General features: G+C 38.9%; 1 protein-coding gene across 1 annotated transcript in view; it reads left to right on the top strand.

Annotated features, from left to right (window-relative positions):
* The window catches only part of LOC127655231 (immunoglobulin superfamily member 3-like), a 189,667-nt gene that overhangs the window by 144,598 nt on the left and 19,851 nt on the right, over window positions 1–25,218 (top strand). The window contains exon 6 of the mRNA XM_052142910.1: window positions 4,117–4,524. Coding sequence (XP_051998870.1) covers window positions 4,117–4,524 — 408 coding nt within the window. The remainder of the gene's footprint in view (window positions 1–4,116; window positions 4,525–25,218) is intronic.

The raw sequence follows: 25,218 nt of genomic DNA, 5'->3' as shown, positions 1-25,218 counted from the left end.
CAGTATAGCTAGCATCTGAGCAAAAGTGTTTATCAAATTTAAATGACATTCGGTAAAGAGGATTTACTACTTTACAGCTTTCAGGATTATCTAATTGCATGTGCTTAATAAATGGAGGATTCAAGTTTTAAATGTTGTCAATATCAGTGTAATTTCAATACCAATTTAAATTCCACAGCAAAAACGAATATGCTAATAAACAAACTTTTTATTTTAAAAGTAAATATAAAAATGGCCTTTTAAATTAAAACAACAGCATGCACCCTTCAACAGTTAATTCAACATTGCTTAAAATATTATAAATAATTATTCAAGTAAACAGTCTGTAATAAAGGAAATATAAATAAAATGCAGGGGGGTTCTCTCTTTTTTTATATTGTTGTTTGATTAATATTAATGACATAAACAGCAGATTTTTGAGTTATACCGAAGTACTGATACTCTTGGCATCCCTACAGGGGTTGAGTGTGTAATCTGTGTTTGGCTGCTTTCTGATGCTTTTGCCTGTAGGATCGAGTTGGCGTACTACAGGTCACCTTGTCCAAATTTTATCAAAATAAAACACAGCAGATCAACTCAAACAGAATTATTTACTCTCAAACAGAAAAAGCTCTTGCTTGCCTTTCTCAATCCAGTGACAATCTGAACTCAGGGAGCTTTACTCTTCAAATCTAATTAACATGCAGAAAGAGTAGTCCTATAATGTAGACATCAAACTTTATTACTCTGCTCCTTTAATAGATTGCATAATTGAAGGGCGCAAAGGTTCTCCAAATGAAATTCACTCCCTCTACTCTGCCAAACCCTGGGTGTTGCGTTAACCTGCCCTGTACTACACCACAGCAGTGTGGCATCATTAGGGCTCCAGTAGGAAGGATGAGAATGGATCTCCCATTATCCAGTTCTGTATGGCCTTCTATCTATTACTGTAACATAGTTCAATGGAAAGGAGGAGGCGAGAACCGGCTTGACAATATAAATTATATTTTAATTATAAACAGAAACAAAAGACCCAAACACACACATGACAGACATGTCCGTAAACGATCTTTCTCTCCCGCACAATCCACCGCAGTCGGCCTTTATCCCTCTCGGAGGCTTGATTAGCCTGATAAGGGACCAGGTGTGTAGAATCACGACCCGGCACCACCCTCGTTCTCTCAGGCAGGGGATCCCCCAGCATGATGTACATCCCAGTACATAGCATAACAGTGTAGTACCACTGTAAAATTTAATCGAGAAGGAAAAGACCAATGCGGAGCGGCAGTGACGGAGAGAGAGATGAAAAAAACACTTACTCGCCAGTTCTCCGATACGCCGTTAGTTTGTTCCTTGCCCACTCCTCCACACTCTAACGGACGACAGCCGCGCCTCTCCGTGCGGATCGGAGTCTGTCCTCCAGCCCTGGCGGACGGAATGCCCGCCGTGTTCTTGGGGAACAGAAGGGGTCTCCCCCGCCCCGGCAGCGGTTTTCCCGCTCCAGGCGGTCGGCAGCGAGCCCCTCCCCGCTCTCGGTTGGTGGTCTCAGACCCCGCCGCATTTCAGCGGCTGGTAGGGGACTCCTCTTCCCCTGGCAGCGGCCCTGTCCGCTCCAGGCGGTCGGTTAGGAGCCCCTTCTCTCCTCGTGGTCGGCGGCCATCCTCCGCTTCCAGGCGGCCGGGCTCCTCATCCCCACGCAGATGGCCACGGCTGCTCCGTTGGGGTGGACAGTAGTGGCGAGAATTCTACTACGGCGTATCCCTCCTCCTTCCCGGATTTCGGCACCAGTGTAATGTAGTTCAATGGAAAGGAGGAGGCGAGAATCGGCTTGACAATATAAATTATATTTTAATTATAAATTGATACAAAAGACACAAACACACACATGACGGACATGTCCGTAAACGATCTCTCTCTCCCGCACAATCCGCCACAGTCGGCCTTTATCCCTCTCGGAGGCTTGATTAGCCTGATAAGGGACTGGGTGTGTAGAATCACGACCCGGCCCCGCCCTCCGCCCTGTCACAATTACATATAGCTATATGTGGAGCGGGGCCGGGCCGGGCTAGAATGTTGCACGCCTGGTCCCCAATCGGCCTGATGGGGCGTGCGAGGGATAAAGGTGGCCGGTGACGGACATGCCTGTAATTCTCTCTCTCTCAAACCGTTGTCACAGGCCGCCTTTATCCCTCGCATGCCCCATCAGGCCGATTGGGGACCGGGCGTGCGACATGCTAGCCTGGCCCCGCCCCCCTCCGCTCCACACTATAAAAAATAGAGTATAATGTTAACTCCTAATTTACATATGGCTAAATTATTCTGACAGTGCGACTGAATTGGGACTCCTTTCATCTGGATCTTATTAGTGATGATTCCATCCACATTGCAAATTTCATTCATGCGAAAATCCATAATATCATAAAAATAATGTACAAGTAAAGCCATGTTTCCATCCCATGTTTTCGAAAAAACAAAATTAACACTTCCGGAGGAATTGTAGCAACTGACTCTTTTATTCATGGAATAGGCAATTCACAGTTTAGAGCACACAGACAAAACACTGTAAAGATCTTTGTCTCTTGTCTGGGAGCGACAGCGTGTCACAGAGTTCTGGGAGCAATATATGTGTGCGTGTTCCTCCTACTTGTGTCATTGCTGTGCTGATGTATAAAATATTTTTCAAAAGTGTCAATAAACCTGCTCTTTCGCACAGTTCAAGTTTGTATTCAGCTTATATGCTCTGTAAACTCTTTGCAGTTTCTAGACACCATTATTTTAGGATTACCAGAGGAACAGTTCAGATATGATGATGGTCTGCTGGTTAGTCAAGTAATGAGTTATTCAGTCACATGACTTTTTTTTTTATGTGCATATTGTATCCTAATAAATTCAAGAGGAGCTTATTCTGTTAATATTTCCATCATAATATGCCCGTTTCTTCTTATCGAATAAAAAATATATCCACCTCAAGCATTTCTGTTTTTTATGCGCATTTTGGAGATTTTATTCGCATCTTGGTGTTTCCATCAAACTCTTTTGCAATATCCCAAAATGTGCATAAAAATATGTGGATAGAAACCCAGCTATTGAGAGGCTGCGCTCATTATTCCTAGACACTCTGTGGTCACTTTCTTTTCACATAATAAAATAATTTCAACCCCAATCAATATTTCTTTCTTATTTATTTATTTGATTAGTAGCCGTGTAATAAACGTACGTAACAATGTACAATCAGCAGGTCCTGAACATCCTGTCTGGGTTTATTTTGCAATAATGAATGTCTGACTGTACATTATCCCCTACATAACACATGGTAAAAGAACCATTGTAGTAGCCAAATGACGCCATCCCTACCACAGGGAAAACTATTCCAGTTCCAGAAATCTGATACAGGAATTCACCTAATTTTTAAGCGCAAAGAATAGCCAGGGCATTTAGATGTAATGAGCTTTTTTTTCCCCCATGGCCTTGTACAGGATGAGCAATGAAGATGTACATTTCTGTTAAAGGGTGCCAGTAGGTATGCGCCTGCAAATAAGCTTGTTGTCTATATGCCCATTAGCCTCATCAGTTTCAGCTGTGAATTAAGTGACTCTGTGTTCTCTCATCATATTTACTTACTGCGCTCAGCTCTGTGACAGATTTGTGCACAGGGGGCAGTGTGCCAGCAGCAAATCAGACCTCTCTTTCTGCCGTTAAGAAAATGAGTAGCTAGTTCCACAGCAGTAGAGAATCAGTCTTTGAACAGCATTGCAATCACAGTGTTTTTTGCGACTGCATACAAAAGCAAGCAGTTTAGCTCTACAGATTTTTTTTCCTCCCACTGGATTCTGTATAGTAGAGGTCAAAAATGTGATGCAAGTACTTTCTGACAGCAGGGAAAATCTATGCTAAATGCAAATGTAAAAATAATTCCACCCTATCAACTATAACTATATAATAGTGCATAGGAAATAAAGAGGTTTTCAACTTTTAAAAGGGATAAAGAACCCTGAAGTAAATCTAGATGATAACCACTTATCTACAGTGCTCATGTGTGATATAATGCTTGTGTGAAGTATTACCTACCTTATCATCAAATGTAAACACTATAATTTAACCCTCCCTTTTTCTTTTCTTTTTTGCTTTTTCCACCAGAATTTTTCTTCTTCGTGTCTGCCTCCTCCCGTACACCCGGCGTGACGTTCGGTGACTCGTTTGACTTGCAGTGCATTGTGAAGCCACGGCACAATCCCAATGTTCCTGCTGCAGTCACATGGCGCTTCCTGCCTGCTGAGAGTGATGGAGAGTTCCGCGATTTGGTGACGTTCACGCGTGACGGAACTCTGCAGTGGGGCGAGCAGCTGTTGGGCCTGGGCACACGCACAACAGTGGATCGTACGCCCACTAACACCAACTTCCGCCTCAGCATCACCCGAGCCGGACGGAAGGAGGCTGGGACGTATCAGTGTGCTGCCCTGCTCTATCGGAGGAATTATGATGGCACCTGGAGCACAGTGGCCAACCGCACATCCAATCCGCTGGGCATCAGTGTACTGCAGCCTGGTGAGTCTAAAATGGGTTTCAAACGCAGGAAAGGTGCATTTAAGCTACCTATGTGCTTGCCCAAGAGCAAAGGAAATCCATAACTGTTCTGATGCCACTGAATTATATTAATGAATTAATGAGTTTTTTGGCTCCCTTTTCAGTTTGGCACTTTTGATGTTTGTAGGAGTGAAATGAGCTCATGTCATATGTCATAGTTCACACCAAAATTTAAATTCTCTCATCATTTACTCACTTTCATGCCATCACAGATTTGAAATGACTTTCTTCTGCAGAACACAATCAAAGATTTTTAGAAGAATTTCTCAGCTTTGTACGTCCTTTCAATGCAAGTAAATGATGTCCAGAACTTTGAAGCTCCAAAAATCACAGAAAGGCAGCATAAGAGTAATCCATACAACTCTAGTTGTTTAATATATGTCTTCTGAAGCGATGCAATCGCTTTGGGTGAGAAAGAAATCAACATTTCAATCCTTTTTACTATAAATCTCCACTTACACTTTTTACTTTCAGAAGGACTTAAGTATTGATCTGTTTCTCACCCAGACCTATTATATTGCTTCTGAAGACATAGATTTAACTACTGGAGTCTTATGGATTACTCTTATGCTGCCTTTCTGTGATTTTGGAGCTTGAAAGTTCTGGCTACCATTTGCTTGTATTGTATGGACCTACAGAGCTGAGATGTTTTCTAAAAACCTTTTTTTTGTGCTCAGCTGAATAAGCAAAGTCATACACATCTGGGATGGCATGAAAGTGAGTAGATGATGAGAGAATTTACATATTTGTGTGAACTTTCCCTTCAAACAATTTTTTTTTTCCAATTCTTCTATAATTATTATACATACAGATTTTATAATATCATATTAACCCTCATGCATGGTGTCTTCAACAATGATCTGATCTTTAAAAGCCTTTTTTAAAAATTCTTGGTGTGGCGTTATATCCAAACCACTACGGTGACCTTTGACCCTTATTCCTAATTTAATATCACTGTCCTCTATAGGGTATATGTCATTGTGCTTTTTTTTTATATAATTTTTTATTTTTTTTACTTCTGACATCATAAATTCAACATGCATTTGTAAGTGCAGATTAACCAAGAATATCTGGAATATTAACCATATCCTCTATAGTAATGTATATCTATTTTTAAAAATGCTTCATTTTCGGAGAATAAAAAATAGATTGGGAATGTTTATATTCTTGTTCTGAAGTAAAAAGAAAAATTACTATTCCTTCTGTGATTTAATAATTCATGCATTAGAGGTATCGCTGAGAGACACTGGAATTTTTGAACATTTAATAGTTAATTTTTTGGGCCGCAGGGTCATTTAAAACGTACTAGTAAAGGCAAAAGTCTGAGATTAAAAAAGTAAAACCTTAAAAGAAATGGTGATCAATCACAGGAATACACATTCTCTTATCATTAATGTAAAAGTTTACCTAAAACCTTGATGTTTAATTAATAAAAAAGTTTATGAAAATTCTATGACAATAAAGGTCAAGTACATATAAGTGCTATAAAGAACCACAGATGGAAGCTCATTTACTGTCACTACACAAATAAAGATTTCAGTGATAATTCTTCATGTAGTGTGGCCTAGTTTCAACATTTCTTTACACCAACTTTTTCTCCCATTTTATTGTGTGTGTGTTCATGTGTGTGTTTCACAAGATATTGGACTTACTGTGCTTATAAGAGTAATTGGGATGTCTGTGATATGTATGTGCAGCTGTGGCAGGCCATCCTAATGGCCTTGAATGCAGGAGAAAGAGGTTGTTAATATCCTCCACAACAGAGACAACAATTAAAAGAATAATATGAAGAGGGGAAATGATGGGAGGGCTGAGTTAGAGAGGGTTATTAGAGCAAATATTGAAACTCATTAAATCTGGTCCCTCTGGATTGTCCTCCCTAGCCTGAAAGATGTCAGTCCCAAAAGACATGCCCTTTCACTGACATCACATACATAAATGTATATATATTAAATGAAAACCCAAATGAAATGAATTTATTTGTCAACTGCATAACAATAGAGATGTAATGTATGTGAATGGTTTCTGAAAATGTGCCTTGGTAGCCATATTTTTTTAACTAAGATATCATAGATGCTATAGTGTTACTTGTGTATCTTGTAGCTGAAATCAAAAAAGAAAATTAGAATGATGGAGGAGAAGGAGAGTTTACACATACAGTGATTTGGAGGTAAAGTGAACTTATGCCATTGCAAATGCAATGTGAGTGTTTCCAATAATGAAACAAAGTTAAGAAATGTTTAGCTTTATGCAAATGAGCAGTGATGCAGTGCTAGGAGTTAAGATGCTGGGGCACACGTGATCTGTCTCCTGTGAGATGCTGTAGTCAAGTGTAAGAACAAAAAGTGAATGTTACTGTGAGCGATTGGCGACCGCCAGTAAAAACTTAGCTGTATGTGTGAATGCCCCATTACACAGTTTGGAGATTCTATATTAATGTATTATGATAAAAACAATAAATGTAGTAACTATTGTTTTTTTGGAAATGTTTGTACTGCTGGCACATCATGCTAACGTTAAGCATGATGCTGCATCCAAGAACTTTTTGTCTTGGATTAGAGCTAGCAGGGACACCAAGCTATTCTACCCACAGTAAGTCTGGGCTTTCTTATGAAAAAGAGCTCCATCTCCATAGAGCCTATTGGCATGGAAACGCACTCCTCCTCTCCATCATATTCTGAGCTGTACTCTGTACAGGGTTCTTCTATTTACTTTTGTGCATGTAAGTGTGGGTGTACACACACATGCATATCATGTTGGCCTCATTTGTAACCTTGACCCAATGCACCATAAAGTTTTTTCAATGTGCTTTGACACTTTTATTGCATTCGATCTATTTCAAGTTGTGTTTGTAACTGTTGTGTAACCCTGTGTGGAGTGGAGCCCCTCAGAATAAGTGCAAGGATTTGGCAGGAGTTAATGGCTCGGAGACAACCCTGCAGGGGTGACATGCTCAGCCTCACCCTGCAGGCCTGCTCCCTGCCCTCCGGCAACACACAAATATGTGCAGCTCGCGAGAGAGTTGCTTGTAGGTACATTAGCTCATTTCAGCCTGGGGTTCCCTTATTACTGTGCAAAACATAGCTATTGCTTTTGTGATGTGTTTCTTTGTTGTTGTTGTTGTTTTGTTTTGTTTAAGATGGGTAGAGTGATACAGATGGAAAAACAGAATACAAATATTAAATCATGCATTTAGAATATATTTGAAAGCATTAAAACTAGAGCCGTCAGAATTAACGCGTTTACACATGTGATTAATTAAAAACACTAAACGCATTAATTTGTCTTAATTGCGATTAACGCATTTACTGTTAATAAAGTATAAACCAGCATAAACACTTGTTGGAAGGGTGGAACCTTTGCAATGTGTCCACCCGGAGACATTAGGCTGACGCACACACCAAAAAACACACACAACATCAGATCTCTGTCAGTGATAAAATGATGGATAAAGGACCTCTTAATGCTATTTGATGTACAAAACAAGCCCAGATAGGACTTGTGTTAAATAAAGTATTTTTCAGCCTTTTCAAGGTGCATTTTTATTACCACAGAAGCACACAAAGTCTCAACTATCACTAAAACTCAGAAAGAGACATTTTTGTCTGCAAGCGCTTTTCATGTGGAGTTCAAAGCAGCGATTGACGCTAACGTTGACACCCTGAAGCGAATCATGAAAGCGGATTTACAGTTGCTGTAGCAAAGCGGATAGCCACAGTCTACTGACATATTCATATTATGGAGGATGGGAGTTTAAGAGATTTAATGCCCATTGCAATGAATATAAAACCTATGTTGGGACTAGTTCTTTCAATTAGTCAAACTCCCACTTAGACTTTGGGAAACATTTAATGTTAGATGAATCGGTGCTATTTTAGTGCATTTCTATCTTTATACTGTGGAAGGCTTTTGTTTGTTGTTAATAAAGCATTATATTGTTACATATTGTTTTGTTTTCTTTCCTAATATGGAAATAAATGCAATTTGACAGGAAAAGAAGTATATATGGTGTCAAATTTCAGCACTTTCCAAATTTGTGATTATCACAATTAATTATAAAAAAAATTATCTTTTATTTATCAAGGTCTTTTATTTATATAGCACATTTAAAAACAGCACCAAGGTTTAACAAATTAAAAAAACACACAACAATTCAACACCAGGACATTACAAACTATCAAACTATCGAAAAGAGATTAGTTTTAAGAGAACATTTAAAAACAGATATTGAAGGTGACAATCTGATACTGATAAGCAAACTATTCCATAAAATAGGACCCACAAACGAAAAGGCTCTCCCTTCTCTGCGCTTTAGCCTCGAGCTTGGGACATCGAGGAGATATTGATCACTTTCGATCTATTTCAGGTTGTGATCTCAGACTTCTACAGTAGGTGGATTGTAAGGATGTAGTATGTCTGACAAGCAACTGGGTTACTTGTCAGACAAGCTTGGTTGTGTAACGATTTATAAACAAACAATATAATTTTAAAATCAATTCTAGCTTGAACCGGCAGCCAGTGAAGTGATTTTAAAATGGGGGGGGTAACATGATCATACTTCCGACCTCTTTGAGAAATGTTGTAACTTTGATTAATCGCTTTTGTAATCGACTCACAGTACTAATTCAAACATTATTTTAACATTATGAATCCTATTAGCATTAAAATCTAAATCTTTATTGCAGCACATAAATTAAGTAACTCAGGGTGAGCTTTAGCCAGAATCAGGCAGTCATTAAAGCAAATATATTTAATCATAAGTTTCATTGATATTTATTATTATTTTTTATATCAAATGAAAAGAGGAAAAAACACTGTGCACAAATGTTGCTATGGTGGTGCAAACGCGGAGCAGGTTTCGTTCGGGTGCGAGAGAGGAGCGGAATATCTCATCTGGCCGTCGTAATAGCAGTCACACTATACAGTTACAATGCAAAATTTCTGACACTGCCCAAATTTTGTCGGAAGCTTAAGATCATCGCAAAGGCTATTAATCGGCCGTCTGTGAACATGTCACACAAAACGTTGTAAGATTGGCGATTTTGCCCTGCCACGAGAGAAATCATTTAGGATTCGTGGCCAAAATCGTACAGTGTGCACCTGCCTTTAGTCAGTTAAATGATGTAACCAAATGTTTAAGATCGTTTTAGGTGAACTATCCATTTAAGGTCCTATGTCACATTGAATTTGTACAACCAATTTATTCCAAAGTTTTTTGTCCACTGGAAAGTTTTATTATTTAATGTATTCAATCATGTGGTGACTGAACAATCGACACCAAGGTATTCGCCAATACAGCCCATGAAACAGACATCAAATTAAATATGGAGTTTCTAAGTAGAATGAGATGTAGTGCTAAATTTGAAATGGGTTTTCTTGGCTTCCCTTTAAATTGAAGTAAGTGTGTGAGAAAGTGAAGTGAGAGTTGTTGGGTATGTATAGGTGGGATGAGAGCCCAGTTCCCTGTGAGCTCCTTTGCTTAGTATTTTAATGTCTGTTTCCCTGCTGGGCAGTCTGACACATTAGCCACTTTTCCACCATCGGCCGAACGGTTCTTATTTTTTTGTGTGTTGGCACACTTACAGTTTGTAAGCATTTTCGACTGTGGTGCTTGAATGTACAGAGCAAAAACGTCAGTTGGCGAATATGAGAGAGGTAAAACAGTCTGGTGTAATATCATTGGGAGACCTCAAGAGGGTGATATAACATTTACTGAAGCAGGTCGCAGTCAGGATGTGTGCATAACTTCTTAGAAAAATTAATGTTACGCATTTTAAAACATGCCGTGTCGTCTGCCAGACGCGTCCGGTGTAATTTACCCTGCCGCTCACACTCATCCAAAGTTGTATTGAGAAATATGATTGAAAAGACAAATACGATTGTGCAACGAGAAAAAAATCCAGATATATTTCGATAATCATATGGAAAATCTTCCGATTATCGATGCGTAAAAAAAGCCTGCCAAACAATTTTTTTTATTATATTTTATTTTCCTCACCATAGTGAGCTTTCCCAGCTACCTAGAAACAACTGATTTACCTTGCTTTCGCAAATTGACAATCGTGAGTCACCACGTACTAAAGCCATTCCTCCATAATGGTTATCAAACTGTGCTGAGAAATCTGGGCTAAGAAGGGTTTATAATCATGCCATGCCGAACCGTGCTCAAGTGGAAATGCTACTGGAACTTTTTCTCATCTCACTCATAACCATTTAGTCGATTGCGTAAAATTGGCTATTGATGTCTGCAAGACAGAAAGTTTGCTTAGAAATCAGAGCTGCATTGCCTTTTTGTTCAAACTAGGACAGAAAGTACCAAACCAGATAAATAAAATAGAATACAAAAGATTGTGTAGAAAGTTGATACTTATTATGCTTTGTGCAAATCATCAAAATTGCATACTATACTTACTGTATTTCAGTTGTTACCAATAGGTCTGTTCCAAAAAGAGCTCTACATAGGCGGCAACTCCATGCGTGATTTAAAAAGCGCTCCTCATGCGCAGCACACGGGATGCTAGACTCACAACACATTTCAATACAGATGATGGTGAGAGGAATGACGTGATACTATAATGAGCAAAAATATATATAGCACACACATTTATTTAGTTTCAATATTTCTCAGTATTGAATGTATTAAAATTATATTTCTAATCAACATTTCTCTCCATTTGTCCACCATCATGAATTAATTTGTTTTCATTGAGCTCATCACAGTGCATTATGGAATGAAACACGATGCTTCCTTAGAATTTAGCCAAAATTAGATATCTCCGGAGGCAGCATAATTAAGAAACCTAGCATTTGGAACAGCCTTTGAGTCGGGAGCGCGCCTATGATATCTTTAAGTGCTGTCTCCAGAGGAAGCTTACTTGGTTTTGGAACAGACCCCCAATATGTATCACATTATGCAAATTGCCTGTATTTATGGAATGTCTTTATGCTCTACCAATTTGTAGTCAACCTGTGAACATTAGAAAACTTTAGCAAGGATGGAATTGCACCAGTAGGAAACCTTTCATTGGTAGAAGGAGAGTATTTATCCAAACAGGAAAGTGAAAAATACAATTACTGGTAAATTATTTCCCAAAAACAGTCACCGTAGAAGCACTGTTTTCTCAACGGTATGTGACCAGAATGACTATAGTTACTACTGATGTGTAAACCAATCAACATCCCCTCTCTTTCTTGCTGTAATCATTGTAACGCTTGTCTGCACAAGACAGATCTGCAGCTCTGCTGCTTATTTAAAATTGAAGATTAAGTCGACATTCAAATAACTTTCATGTTGTCAGGTGATGAAGATCCAGCATCTCTAACTTTTCCCCAAACTTCATCAGTGTTAGCAGTTTGAGCTCAGTTTGCAAGTCTTTGCTTAATTAGTCTTATGTAGCTAGACTTTTTACCAACGGCATAAAGTCTAGTCCACATTGTAGCTTATTCTGAAATAGATCCACTCACTTTAACTGGAAAATACTGTTTTATAAACATGTTAATGGAATGGTTCACCTCAATATTGTTATTATTTACTCACCCTAATGCTTCAAACATTTTATGACTTTCTCTGAATAAAGGTGACTTTTTCAAAATGGTTTATTTGCCATAGACGCTGGTCTGTCAAGCTCAAAAAAGGACAAAATCTCCAAAAAAGCCTCATTGGGAATTTCAAGGATATTGATTCCTTAATGATTCCAATACCATTTTGTTTAGTAATATTGATGAAAGCCCCACCATTTTTAACTGCTCGTCATCATATGAACAACCAACCTTCAGTACACAAAGTAAACCATGAGTTTGAGGATGATTTGTGAGTCTATTTGATGAATAATTTGAGAAGTGGCTGATCAGTGCGTCTGAATAAGGATGCAGGAAACACTGTCAGAGTATGTTAGTATGGTATTCAGTCTGTGGAAGAAAGCAAATGATCAAGCAAATAGAACTTCATGAAAATCATTCAGTTCCATTAGTAAAGGAAAAACAGTTCTCAACCCTGTTTATAGCACCTTGTATTTTAAACACTGTCAGTGTGGGTTACACAAACATCTCACAGTTGTGTTTAAGATGCAGAGTATGGCAGAGCTCTCTGCTTTGCTGACTTTGTGACCTTACTTACTCAAGGGGAAAGACAGCACCCAGACGACACTTCAGCATGCATTTGGGAATCAACTGATCATCCTGAGCACTCGTTTTGTTTCCCTGGTGTGCATTTAATTCTGTTTATTTTACTGAATGGAAGGCTGAGTGCACATGAGCACACATACACATAGATGTCTATATCCATGTCTTTCCACAGAGCATTTCCTTTGTTGTACAGATTTTCAAGTATGTCATTTTTCTGATGTTCTCCTGACCAGCTTAATATTCAGATACAGAAAGATGTGTACTGTAAGTTATTTACCTGTTTTTTTATTTTTTTATCATAATTTTAGCAATTCTGTTTGGTGGTGGTATTGGTGCAGAAATGACAAATCTCACCTTTTAATTTCATCAGAATTTTTAAAAGATTTAATCTTTAAAATGTGTTGCTACCACCCAGCCTCATGAGTATCATTGAAGCAGAGGCAATTTAACGGTTGTGTCACCTGGTTTTAGCAGGCTTTGTCGATATTTGACATTCTCACATCATAGAGCTTCATCCAGACATTTCATAAACATAAACAAACATAGCCCTGCTGTTGATGTTTACTTTATTATTGACATTTCAGAATGGCGTCCCAAAGTGCGCCTGTCTCTTCTCTCTCAGAATACAGCCTCACTCCAGTGCCAGTCTGATCAGTAACTCTTAGCCAGGACGCATCGGAGCGTTTGATTGGCTTTGAAGTTTTTACATAAGGGGAGAAGCAGCCTGATTTCATTTAATTTATGTAACAATGGCAACGTTTTTGCAAACCAAAATAATATGCTTCATTACACATTTGGCTGCAGTTTCCCAGTGAAATGTCCGGGGAAATTAGTCCATGGGAAATTAGAAAAGGTTTTAAGGTAAATGTTAGGTGGATGTTTTAATGAGTTAAACGTACCTCACTAATCTAAAACTCCAGCCTAAATTTAACCAATAGTGTCCTAAAAGATAAATGAGAGGTGAACAAAACAGACGTCCTTACCCTAAACCAGGGATGTGCAGCTTTGGAGGTTGCGAGGGCCAACATTTTTTCTCCTCTCTACCAATGGGCCGGATTACAAATCCACACTCTCACAATGTTCCCCCCTTACTCAATTTCCTTATTATTGTGGGTAATCTATGCATGACTAATGGAACGTGCTTTTTAAAGATTTTTTTTACCTATATTAACATTTTTATTTAATAATATTTATAAAAACATTTTAAAACAGCTTATAGGTATTGGTTAAAATCTAAATATTATCATTAATAACAATACTGGATACAAGAGCATAACGTTTCAGTGCATTAATACAAAACATTTCAGCACCACAACAAACACGAATGGACCGAACAGTCCCATGCGTCAGAGAACATTCTCTCCATTCGCAAGACTTTTCAACAATCGGTCATCTCAATCGCGCATTTACCCTACTTTTACCCTTGTATTTTATTTACCCTTTACATCTGTGAGGAGAGCAGCTCTGGTGTACATATCTCTAATACTGTGCGTCTCTTTGATCAATGGTGTATTTGCGAATCAATTGGAAATCTTTAATGACAGATTTCGTATCCAGGCAAACAAAAGATATGGGTTCCCCCGCGTACGTTAACAATAGCATGCACTAGCTCGCTGACAAGTGTTTGTTTTTGCATGCTAGAATCCTACAGTGATTAGGAGGTCTGTTAAGAACAAGTTACCTCTTCTGTTCAATAGTTGAAATAACATCATAGCCTGAATACAATCCTTACATAATCCCTTTTTCAAAGAACTAAATCCTCAGTCTTGTCCGACGGGCCATATTCAACAATACTGCGGTCCGTATACGGGCCGCCAGTTGCCCGTCCCTGCCCTAAATCAACATCTAATGGGTATACGGGCCGCCAGTTGCCCATCCCTGCCCTAAATCAACATCTAACAGGTATACGTGCCGCCAGTTGCCCGTCCCTGCCCTAAATCAACATCTAACGGGTATACGGGCCGCCAGTTGCCCGTCCCTGCCCTAAATCAACATCTAACGGGTATACAGGCCGCCAGTTGCCCATCCCTGGCCTAAATCAACATCTAACCTAACCAATAGTGCTCAAAAATATAAATAAGGGGTGAACAAAACAGACATCCTTACCCTTAATCAACCTAACTGATAGTGTTTTAAAAGCAAATATGACATGAAAGCACATATACTAAATCAACCACCTAATTTATTGTCACTTCTATGGAACTTTCACTTCACATTCACTCTGAGCGTCCTTGGCTGAGCTCGAGGCTTGGTCTCAGAGTACAAAGTCCAACACTCTATCAGGTGAGCTACCATGACCGCTAATCATTTTTGAATATGTGTGTTAATGTTTCAAAATCAAAACATAGCAGGGTGTGAGTAATAGAGCCAAAAATTAGTGTTAATAAAGTCAATCAGCCATTGTAGTCATGATCTGTGTGAAAGTGAATAAAACTCAGTTTGCTACATTTTTGTTATAGTAACGTCCATTCTATAAGTCTAGGTTGGAGAAAGGGGTAAAAGAGAGACTCTTAAAAGTGAAGTGTGTAATATCTGCAATGCTATCATCGGCAAATGAAATTGCAAAATTAAGATTGTTTTCAAACAGGTTTCCTGAACACTCCCCCAATCTGTAATTGGTCAGACAAACAGATAGTCCTGCCCCAAATGCATGTCATTGGTTGAGCCGATGTTGCCCTGTTGGGATGGTCAAACAAACTGAAGAAGAAACTAAGAAATGTTCTGATAACTCCACAGTGTTTACACTTTTCTGAGAAATCACCTTACGATTGGATTACTTAGAGCTGTCTCTGCATAATTCAAACTTTCTCCTATCTGGGATAGGAGAAAGTATTTTAACATTGAAAAATGACATACTTAAGCTTTAAACACATACTCTTCAATATACCATTTTCTAGGGTGAAATCTCAATTGAGATAGATGCTTCATGACTAGAATGTAAGACATACGTTATCTCTTTGTGCTAGTTCTAAATGTTAAATACTTTTGGCTAAATGTTGCAACATTTGGAGAAACTGGTTGCATGGAGAAAATTCTGTCAAAGAAATAGGAACTGGAGTGGAGGTAATGTTGTGTGAAATCATCATGGATCTGACTGAATGCATTATTGAGAGGCATTAAATCATGTCTCCAGAAGTGGCAGGATGTATAAGGAAAATCTCCTTCTCAGTGTGTGAATATGAGAGACAAGTGGCTCAGTGTAAAGGCAATAAATGAATAACCTTTGCAAGAATAGCTTGGTTCAAAGTCAAACAATGAAAACAAACACTTAGTCTTATAGGTCTATTTATATTTGCCCAGTTTGTTACAACCCCCCTCTAGGGTCATGGTTTAACATACTGTAAATGTACACTGTAAACAGTAATAATATTTTGTTCCTTTTTTCGTCTTTTTATTTTATCACCACGTGGAAGTATAGCTTCAGAGGTGAGCCAAGCTAAAACAATAAACTGCAGTAAACAAATGCAATAAATAATACATAAATAATGCAAACACAAAACACATCTCTAACTGCACAAACAATAAACATATAGGCTACCTTAACTGAGATAAAATTAATAAAAAAATGCAATGAAATACACCATCTCCTTGACTAACCAAAAATCAGGGGCTGGTTGCACCAGATATACGTAACTTAACCTAGTTGTGGCGTAAATGGGCACTAAGTCACAATTTATGCACTATTATATATTTGAGCGTTGCACCATTAAACTTCGGTAGGATGTAAACCTACGCCAATGGTAGGATGGAAGCCTCCGACCAGGAGTAACGGATGGAATAAAAAAGCATTTTTTAATGTCATTTAATAACATCTATGTGCTCATGATTTTCGTGATGGTCATCAATCCTTTTCGACATATATGATGATGTTGACATTTACACTCATTTACATTTACGAGAGAGCGAGAGGAGAAAAGGTACTTTTAAGCAGCTCTTCAGCATGAAACCGATCTAACGGTCTCAGGATACGTTGCCGGTGTCAAGTTTCAACATATACAAATTATATAAGATATCAAAATTAATAAATGTCTATTTTTCCCGCAAGTTGTATTAATATTCTTTTATCACCCCTTATTTATTTTAGATACAGTTCCTATTTATTGTTCTTTACACAGGGCAAATATACTATTTATCATAGTTTTTGGACACATGGGGCTCCACACAAATTTGGGTGCCGAATCAACCCTGGGGGGTTGCGACAGTTCTGTGGACAGAAATGCCTTGTTGATGAGAGAGTTCAACAGAGAATAGCCTGAATGGTTCTACGTTACGGAGTCTAAGGTAACTCGGATAACCGCTTTGTACAATTGTGGTGAGAAGAATATCATCTCCGAATGCTATTCTAAGGTGCGGGTTGATGCTGTTTTGGCGGCACGAGGGGGATTTGCACAATATTAGGCAGGTGTTTTTTGTGTGTGTGTGTGTATGTATTATCGTAATATTATCGTATATTAATGTGATAATATAGTATATTATCACATTAATTCAGGCTACAAACTCACAACTCTGTATAGTTGTGCAGGACCACAGTGGCCTGGTGGGAGTCTGTGCCCTGAGGATAGGTGTTAGGCAAAGCTGTCAGGTACTGTTACAGCTCTAGTGTGATTGCTTCCATTCATGAATGATTCCTGAGGCTTTTTAATCATAGTACCTTTAAAGATTTTAAAATGATCTCTGTCTATCTGTAGAAATTAGATACTTTATTACTCAAGTTTTCTCTCCAGAACAGTTCACACTTAATCTAGATTGACAAACCTGCAAAACTGCAAACTCAACACACACTCACATTTTAAATATTTATGTCCACACACACACTCCTACACTCCTTTACTGGACAAGCACTCATTCAACCCCTTTCTCATCATGGATTCCTGTTTGTGGATCCATATAGAAAAGCTGTGTGGGTTGGGAGGGCGGTTTATGTGATTGGGTTTCTCAGGAGGAAGCCAGCCCTAATGTCAAGGTGGATGTATAAAGTTTCCTCCCGCTCGTTAAGAGTACTGTAGGTGGTTTCAGGCGTTCATTAAGTTGTCCCACTGTCCCAATTCTCCCACTTAATGAAATGGAGAGCCGGCAGGTTGATCCAAAGCCTTGTGGCTTTGATATTTATCTTCCTCCTCCTTTAGCTCAAACTTTTGCTGAAATTAGTATTTTTGCGTCTTTGAGTGCAATAGAGGGAAACTCCTCTAGCTGTGATTTCAACAGAAATCCAATGTGACACCTCCTCCACACACAAACAATCTGTGCAGAATCTCAGCAGGGGCTGCAATATGATTTTCTCCTGTTAGAGCCTGACTTCATAAAAATGTTCACATTTAAAGCTAGATGCTCCATTTAAATGTGAATATTAGTTTTTCCCCCCCTTCCATGATTGCATTTTTACTTTTATGGTGCATATGAAATGCAATAAGATCGAACACATGTTCATTTATGCAGATCTCGAGGGAAGCTGCCTTACCTTCCCGTGTTGTGGCACAATCTAATCTGTGTGTGGCAATACCAGTGGATATGTCCTGATGGTGCCATTCCCAGCACAGATTAATGAAGCAGTCGGAAGTGGAATATGAAAAATATTTTGTTAGTTTCTCAGTACAAACAGGATGAGAAATGAGACCGAAACGGAATAAGTGTTGCCCTACATACAGTACGGAACCTGAAGAGTACAGCTACACACAACCAGACACAGAACACATGCATGGGGGGGCGAAAACCAACAAATCTTCACTGCTGGATTTGTGGCCAAATAGTTTCTGTAAATCTAAAAACTAGTGAGCTTCCTACCTAGATAGCATTTTAAATATAAGCATTTCACATATATCCTTTAAGAAGGCATTTGGATGTATAGCGCAGAGCTTAGAGAAAATATAAATGCAATATTGTGGATTATAAATATATTTTGTTAAATGCACAAAATGTTAGCAAAACAAAGTGTGTTATTATGCATATTACAGAATTGCATCATTAGCTTGGCAAACATCAAACTTAATTGTTGGTAATTTTGAGTTGAGTCTCCTTCTCATTGTTTGACCCATAAATCAGTAATTTATGAGGTTCCATAGGATGTTGCCTAGAGCCCGAAACATACTCTATGCAAGTATGTGAATGCAAACTCAAGCTTGATTTCATGGGTTGCTGCGTTCTGAAATGTGTCAGGTCGCAGTACATAACTCAACACAAGTACACGGTGCATTCTCAATTTTGCCACAAGGGACAGTATAGCTGACATTAATGTGAACTGTCTGTTTCTGCGATGCGTTTTCGCTCAGAGACTGTAATGGAGCAACAGTTTGAAAATAATATTGCTTAGCAAGAAAGTTAATATTTATAACAACCTCCCTGAACAACACCACATCCAGTTTTATGGCACAGACTTTTGACGGTAACTCTATTGCCCCCTTGAGTGCTGACTGAGATAACCACCACTGTAATGCAGGAACGCACATTAGTATGTTCAACCAGGCCACACTTTGCCCAGTTGCTTTTGATCTGCGTTTGTGTAACTGCATGTTTCTGGCCTTAGAAGGCAGCTACCTATCTTGGCAGTTGAAAAAGCTACTGTGTTACTCACTTCCCCCAGTAATCAAACATGAGTGAATGCAGGCTGTATGCTAGTGTACTTTGATTAATTATGATTGTAAATTGTGTATAGAAATTCAATAATTAAATAGTCATTGTATTTAGGACCCCAGTGAGTACGCTAAAGGTGATTGTGACAAGGAACACAAAACTCCATGAGATGTTGGTTAATGGAGGAAAATACCTTTGGGAGAAACCAGACTCACTGTGGGGGCCAGTTCCCCTCTTGCTAAACAACATGAATATAATGCCAATATTAGTTATTTGTGTGCATTGCAGGTCATGGTTTAAAATTTGTAAATTAAGTAAGCACTAAGGTCCATTGTTTTTGATTTATGACTTGTGTCTTTGAAGTCCATCCTGGATAATCTGCAGAAGTTCACATTGATGCATTGTCCTTTGTTAGTTGGCTGATGAAGGCTTTTGTTGGAAATTCAATTATTGTCTAGGCATTCCATTTCAAGAGTGTAGTCCATCAATATACAAAGGTGATGCAGGCAGAAATTAATGAGGTGCATCGCAGTTCAACCTGCAGGTCATTTTGGTGAGGTTCAGTGGGGTCCATCCTAAATCCAAGGTTCAGGCAGTGGCATATGAAGTATCCGATATCTTACAGTTGGAGTTGGAATCAGTTCATCCTCTGAAGTCTAAAGAATGAAGTGTTGTCTAGCTGGCACCGGCTGTAATTTGTCGTCATCTTTCAGCGACACACAGCAGTGGATTCCGACATCAAGCAGGAACGGAGCTGGATCTGGCTGGCTCTGGGATATGAATCCCGAGGTTAAGACAAGGGGGGGAAAAAAATTTAATTATCAATTATTAGTGAGCTGATGCAAACTTGCCTACATCTACACAATCGTTTATGTGGAGACATTTTTCAAGAACATTTTGTGATTTTTGTTTTTTTGTTTGTTTAATGAATATAATATTGAAATACTCTTAAGTGCCCATTCACACTGTTGTTTGAGATGCTGCTTCATACACATGTCTTCTGCCGCCGAAAACATTCACATTGGAACTATTGTCCGTATTCTGCTCATTTGCGCCATTCTGACGCTGTTATACACCTACCTTTGCAGTAGTATCAAAGTCATAAAAAAATACAATAACATATGGGTTACATAGGGTGTTGGCGAATTAGCACCATAAATGCAGATGTAAACATGACCAATTACACCTTATCTACTGCTTATTTTTACATTAAATCATCATCAAGTGGTTAAAATAGCTTTTTACTGATCTCGTGTGAATTCTTCTCATAGAATGAAGTCATTGAAAATACATTTTAATCTCACATTAGTTATGGCTTTACATGCAGTCTTGTGCATCCTTATATTTAAATGTTCCTCTAAATGCCACCATTATCGTTGTCTGAATGTTCATATACAGTATACCATTGATCATCTGTTTCAAACTTCTTTTTGAATCTGAGTAAATATCGAAGAAGAGCTTCGCCATGGGTATTCTTTCCTCCTCCACTGTTGTTTCCTCTTGTTTGTGTTCTGTTGAGACTTTTTCTCATTAATACAGTGCTAAGTGTCTTTAATATAAATGCATCCTGGCACTGGCAGTGACAGATCAATGCACCCCCGCACCTGTCATACCCAGTGGGCACAAGCCAGCCTGTCCACTGATGGCTTTCACTATACGCCCATAATTGAAGCCATCTGAATTGTATGGATGGATCACTACTGTCAATTTTCATTAGGAGCAGAGCCTTCCACCATGCACACAATCTGCCTTCAGGGCATAGAGGACATATCAGCCAGTCTCTTTCTCTCCCACACATATTCTCTGTTTCTCCTCTTTTAAGAACCTGTAGCTTCATGCACTCTTACTCCCTCAAACCCTCATTTTCTCCTCTCTCTCTCTCTCTCTCTCTCCACTTTGAAGCTCCTTGTCTATCCCTCTCTACCCCAAGGCATATTCCTCACTAAACCAGACTAATGTACTTCACCTGACCAGATGTGAACAGTAGGTGTCTCAAAGTTCTCATAAACCTTTCTGCTCTGAACTGAGAACTCGCCAAAAATCCAGCATAGAATCACATTAACCCTCTTGACAGTTTATGTGTCAGTCGCATGACAACACTTTCTGTGGATGGACAATCAAGTACTCGAGTATCCGTAAATGATAGTAATGATTGATCAGGAAAACACAACTTTTCAACACATTTTTCAACCTCAATGCATTTCAATTTTAGTTTTTCAGTTGGTTGTGGTGGCATATTGGGCAGTAAACCATGTTGTGGTCCAATTGGTAAGACTAAGGACAGCAAATATACAAAGACACAGAGACTTTTAGACTGGGGCAGTAGCAGCACTCAATACTGTCTAGAGGGGATTGGAGTATGTACACAAAAGGTGTGTTCTTGCATTCAAAAACATCTGCATAGATGAAGATACTTAATGAAATGGAACACATGCATCTTAAAAATGTGGTGCTCATGCCACGAGAAGCTAGACATGACACAACGGCATCAGACGTCAGTCTAACGCATGTGTTTTAAAAGAAAATGGCACAATGTAATTGGACCATCACCCCCACAAACAGTGTGATCTCATTACATTTTGTGACACTGGCGATTGTTTTGGTTTTTTTGTGTGCAAAATATCACTTGGTTCCTTGCATGTATCACAGCTGTTACAAGGTGAAATGAGTGTTTGTAAAACATTTTTACATTTTTATTCCCCCCAAACAGATGATATTTTTAAGGTTAATGCTGTATTGATTTTTAAATCAACAAAACCTTTCTAACCTAAACTTTATACCTTTACTTTATAACTGATAGTGTAATAAAAAGCTAATTTAAGATAAAAAATTGCAATTGTATAAATAAATGCGTTTTGCAATTGCTAAAGCAACCATGTTTTGTTCTGATACTAAATGTTACTTTCAGCTCACGTGCTCTCCAGGGCTCATACCCTGGCCCTGTGCGCTGCATGTGTAACACTATGTCAGATGAGCTACGCTGAAATATAAGTCAACTGATATTGAGTTATGAACTGATAATCTGCTGTTTTATTTGGGATTTCTGTTAAATGAAATCTACAAGTCAAAGTTGTTGTTACTCCTCTAGTGCTCATTTTACCAGGAAACTGCCGTGACATACAACGAGCCACATTCAAATAATTTTTCAAAAATGCAGGTTTAGTAACGTGATTCTTTGAATCCAGGTTGCCTTTATCTCACCCCAAGTACTCGGGTACTTGGCCTATTTACCTTTCGAGTACTCAAGCAGTCAAAGTGACCATAATACACATCCATCTAAACATGAATGGTAGTAACCTACAATATTCTCCAGGTCATATCCCAGGAGTCTTTATGGAGAACATTTTATCTTTCTCCCTGAGCCCCGTGTTCTGAGCTCCTAATTCAATCAGTAGAGCTTTCTCTGCTGCCTTATTTTCCATCCCAGTGCCCAGGAAATAGACCTTGGTCTTTGACATTCACAGACACAATGGAAGATTGATGAACCGAGTTTGTTTCTTAAGCATTCATATCCAAAATCATTTCATAAAGATTTGGTAATTAATTAGCACAGAAGTGATGCTCAAGGTCAGTAGTCTTCTACAAGATTCACACAGAGCCCCTTCAGTATCCACACACACACACAAACTTTGGCACTGTGCCAAAATCTAGTGAGCTGCCTATGTAGTCAGATTTTTAAGGCATCATAGGCTCATCCACACTAGAATTGTGTTTTTCTAAAAAAATGCTCTCCATAACTGCATACTTTGGAAAATGATGTTGTTAGGAAAGGGAAAATGTCGTTTTCAAATGAAAATGGATTAGTGTGGACACAACCTGTAATTACACACAATGTTTGCTGTCTATGTAGCATTCCAAATAGTTTTTTGTGTTTTATTTAATTTGGGATTATGCCTTAGAAGGCAGCTTCCTACATAGGCAGTTGACAGCAAAGCAGTGACATGGTTTTGGAAAGAGCATTTTTTTTTTTTTTTTACAAAATCCTTTTTGGAAATCCAAATTGATTGCCCTCCAAATGTCATTTGCATATTTTGAAAAATGATCACTTGTACTTCTTTTTCAGTCCACTTAAAAACACACTTTTATTCATCACCAGCGCTTCTTAAAGCTGTCTAAAATGTTTAACTTGTCTTAAATAGCTCCCCCATGCCCATATTCAGCAGACTCTGGAATGATCCATAAACATACTTTGTAACATTTTGATCAGGGTCTCTGAGGATGTCACAAATCATATGAGTAAATCCTCACACCATTCATTTGCATTTCACTCTGTAAATCAAGAGATGTTAAGTGAACTGACTTACAGCTGATGTCTTTTTTAACCTGCTCTGTTGAATTTTTCTCTCTCCATACCTTTTTTACTCTTTGTACTAGTTGTTTTTACTGATTACTATGCAGTGTATGAATACTACCCCCCCCCCCCCAATCCTTTTGAGGTCAGATACTGCCCCAAACCCCCTGATAACTCTCACTCTGTTATCATGCAAATGAGGCTCACACTCTAAAGTGGTCAAAACGCCTTTTGTGTAAAATAAAAAAATAACATTAAACAGAGGCTGTTCAACATTGCCAGACACATTCTGTGCCACACTTTCACGCATCTAGTATCTCCATGGTCGAGTTAATGGAGGGAGGACTTGTGTCAGTGGAAGGTAAATTATTAAAGGAGGGAGGAGGCCTAGGACACATCGAGGGCCCATCTGTGGACTCCCTGCCTGTGCACAGATCCTCATAATTACCATATCTCTAATTGTACTGTAGACGACTGCTGGAAATCTTCTGCAACACAAAAGGAATACGAGATGCATCAGCCTCATTAGCATAGAAATTAGGCTCCCATTATGTTTGTGTAGTATACAAAGAGCAGCAGTAATAAAGCTCCATTCTTTACTGTGCAGGGAGATCTGCTTAAACTGCTCCCCTTAAACATAACCTCCCACCATGCCAACCCGACACTCCCCCACCCCTCAATCGCAATCTCTTTTTTTTACTAGGATTAAACTCATTTCAGAACCTTAATATAACACATTGTAGGTTCTTGGATTAACAGTCAGAGTAAGCTAATGGAAGAGCAGTCAGGTTTGGAGCTCTAAGCTGGCCTTTGGTGTACATGGATTGGGGATTGCCACTGTGTTAAAATCCATTAAAAAAGGGTTATTTTTTATGTGTTGTCCACTTTCAGTAACTTCCACCACTCTATTGTCCATAATTTCAGATTTCTTCTCATTTTGGCACAACACTATGTTCGGCCGACTTGATACCTTAAGCCAAGCACACACTACAAGACTGAAGTTCGTCACCCTTTCACGTTGTAAGTCTTAAACTAGTCTTTGACAGAAGCCCCAGATGGTTCAGTGAAACTTGTTTAAACTCTGGCCAACAATTTGTTCAATGTTTGTGCTGCCACAATGTGCAAATGAAAGCAATGAGCATCAGCCAATGAAACTGGGAGAAAGCGAAATATTGCAAAAAGATGGTGAGGCATTGGGGAGAAGAAGACACACACACACAAAAAGTCTTCCCTTGTGCCCTCCACCTTTTTTGTCTTTTTTCCCATTCTTTGGAAAAACAACTCCAAGCCCTTCCCTCACTGTTTGTTGACATCTTGTCAAGAATGAATACGAATGAGCGAATTCTGGGAAACTAACTACAATCTGGGAGGATAATGATCTTGTAATTGATGCACATAGTCTGCAAATAGTTGTGTAATGTGTGCTCCAATAAGATAACATAACAAGAAACCGTGAGTCTTTAAAGGTGAGCGTCAGTCTTGTAGTGTGTCTGGCTTTATCTCTGTTCAAAGAAAGCAGCTCTTCCACCAACTTTGCCATTCCACAATCACCTATTTACATTACTGCACCATTTGCTCACTCTCTGGTTCCCATCCCCCATTTGAATTGCCTCTTCTTGATATGATGTGTTTTTATTCCTGCTAAGTGTTACAGTCCTCTTTTCTCCTCTTCC

Source organism: Xyrauchen texanus, chromosome 14 (assembly GCF_025860055.1).
Source record: "Xyrauchen texanus isolate HMW12.3.18 chromosome 14, RBS_HiC_50CHRs, whole genome shotgun sequence".
Classification (NCBI taxonomy): domain Eukaryota; kingdom Metazoa; phylum Chordata; class Actinopteri; order Cypriniformes; family Catostomidae; genus Xyrauchen; species Xyrauchen texanus.
This window is presented reverse-complemented; position numbering and strand designations above follow the sequence as displayed.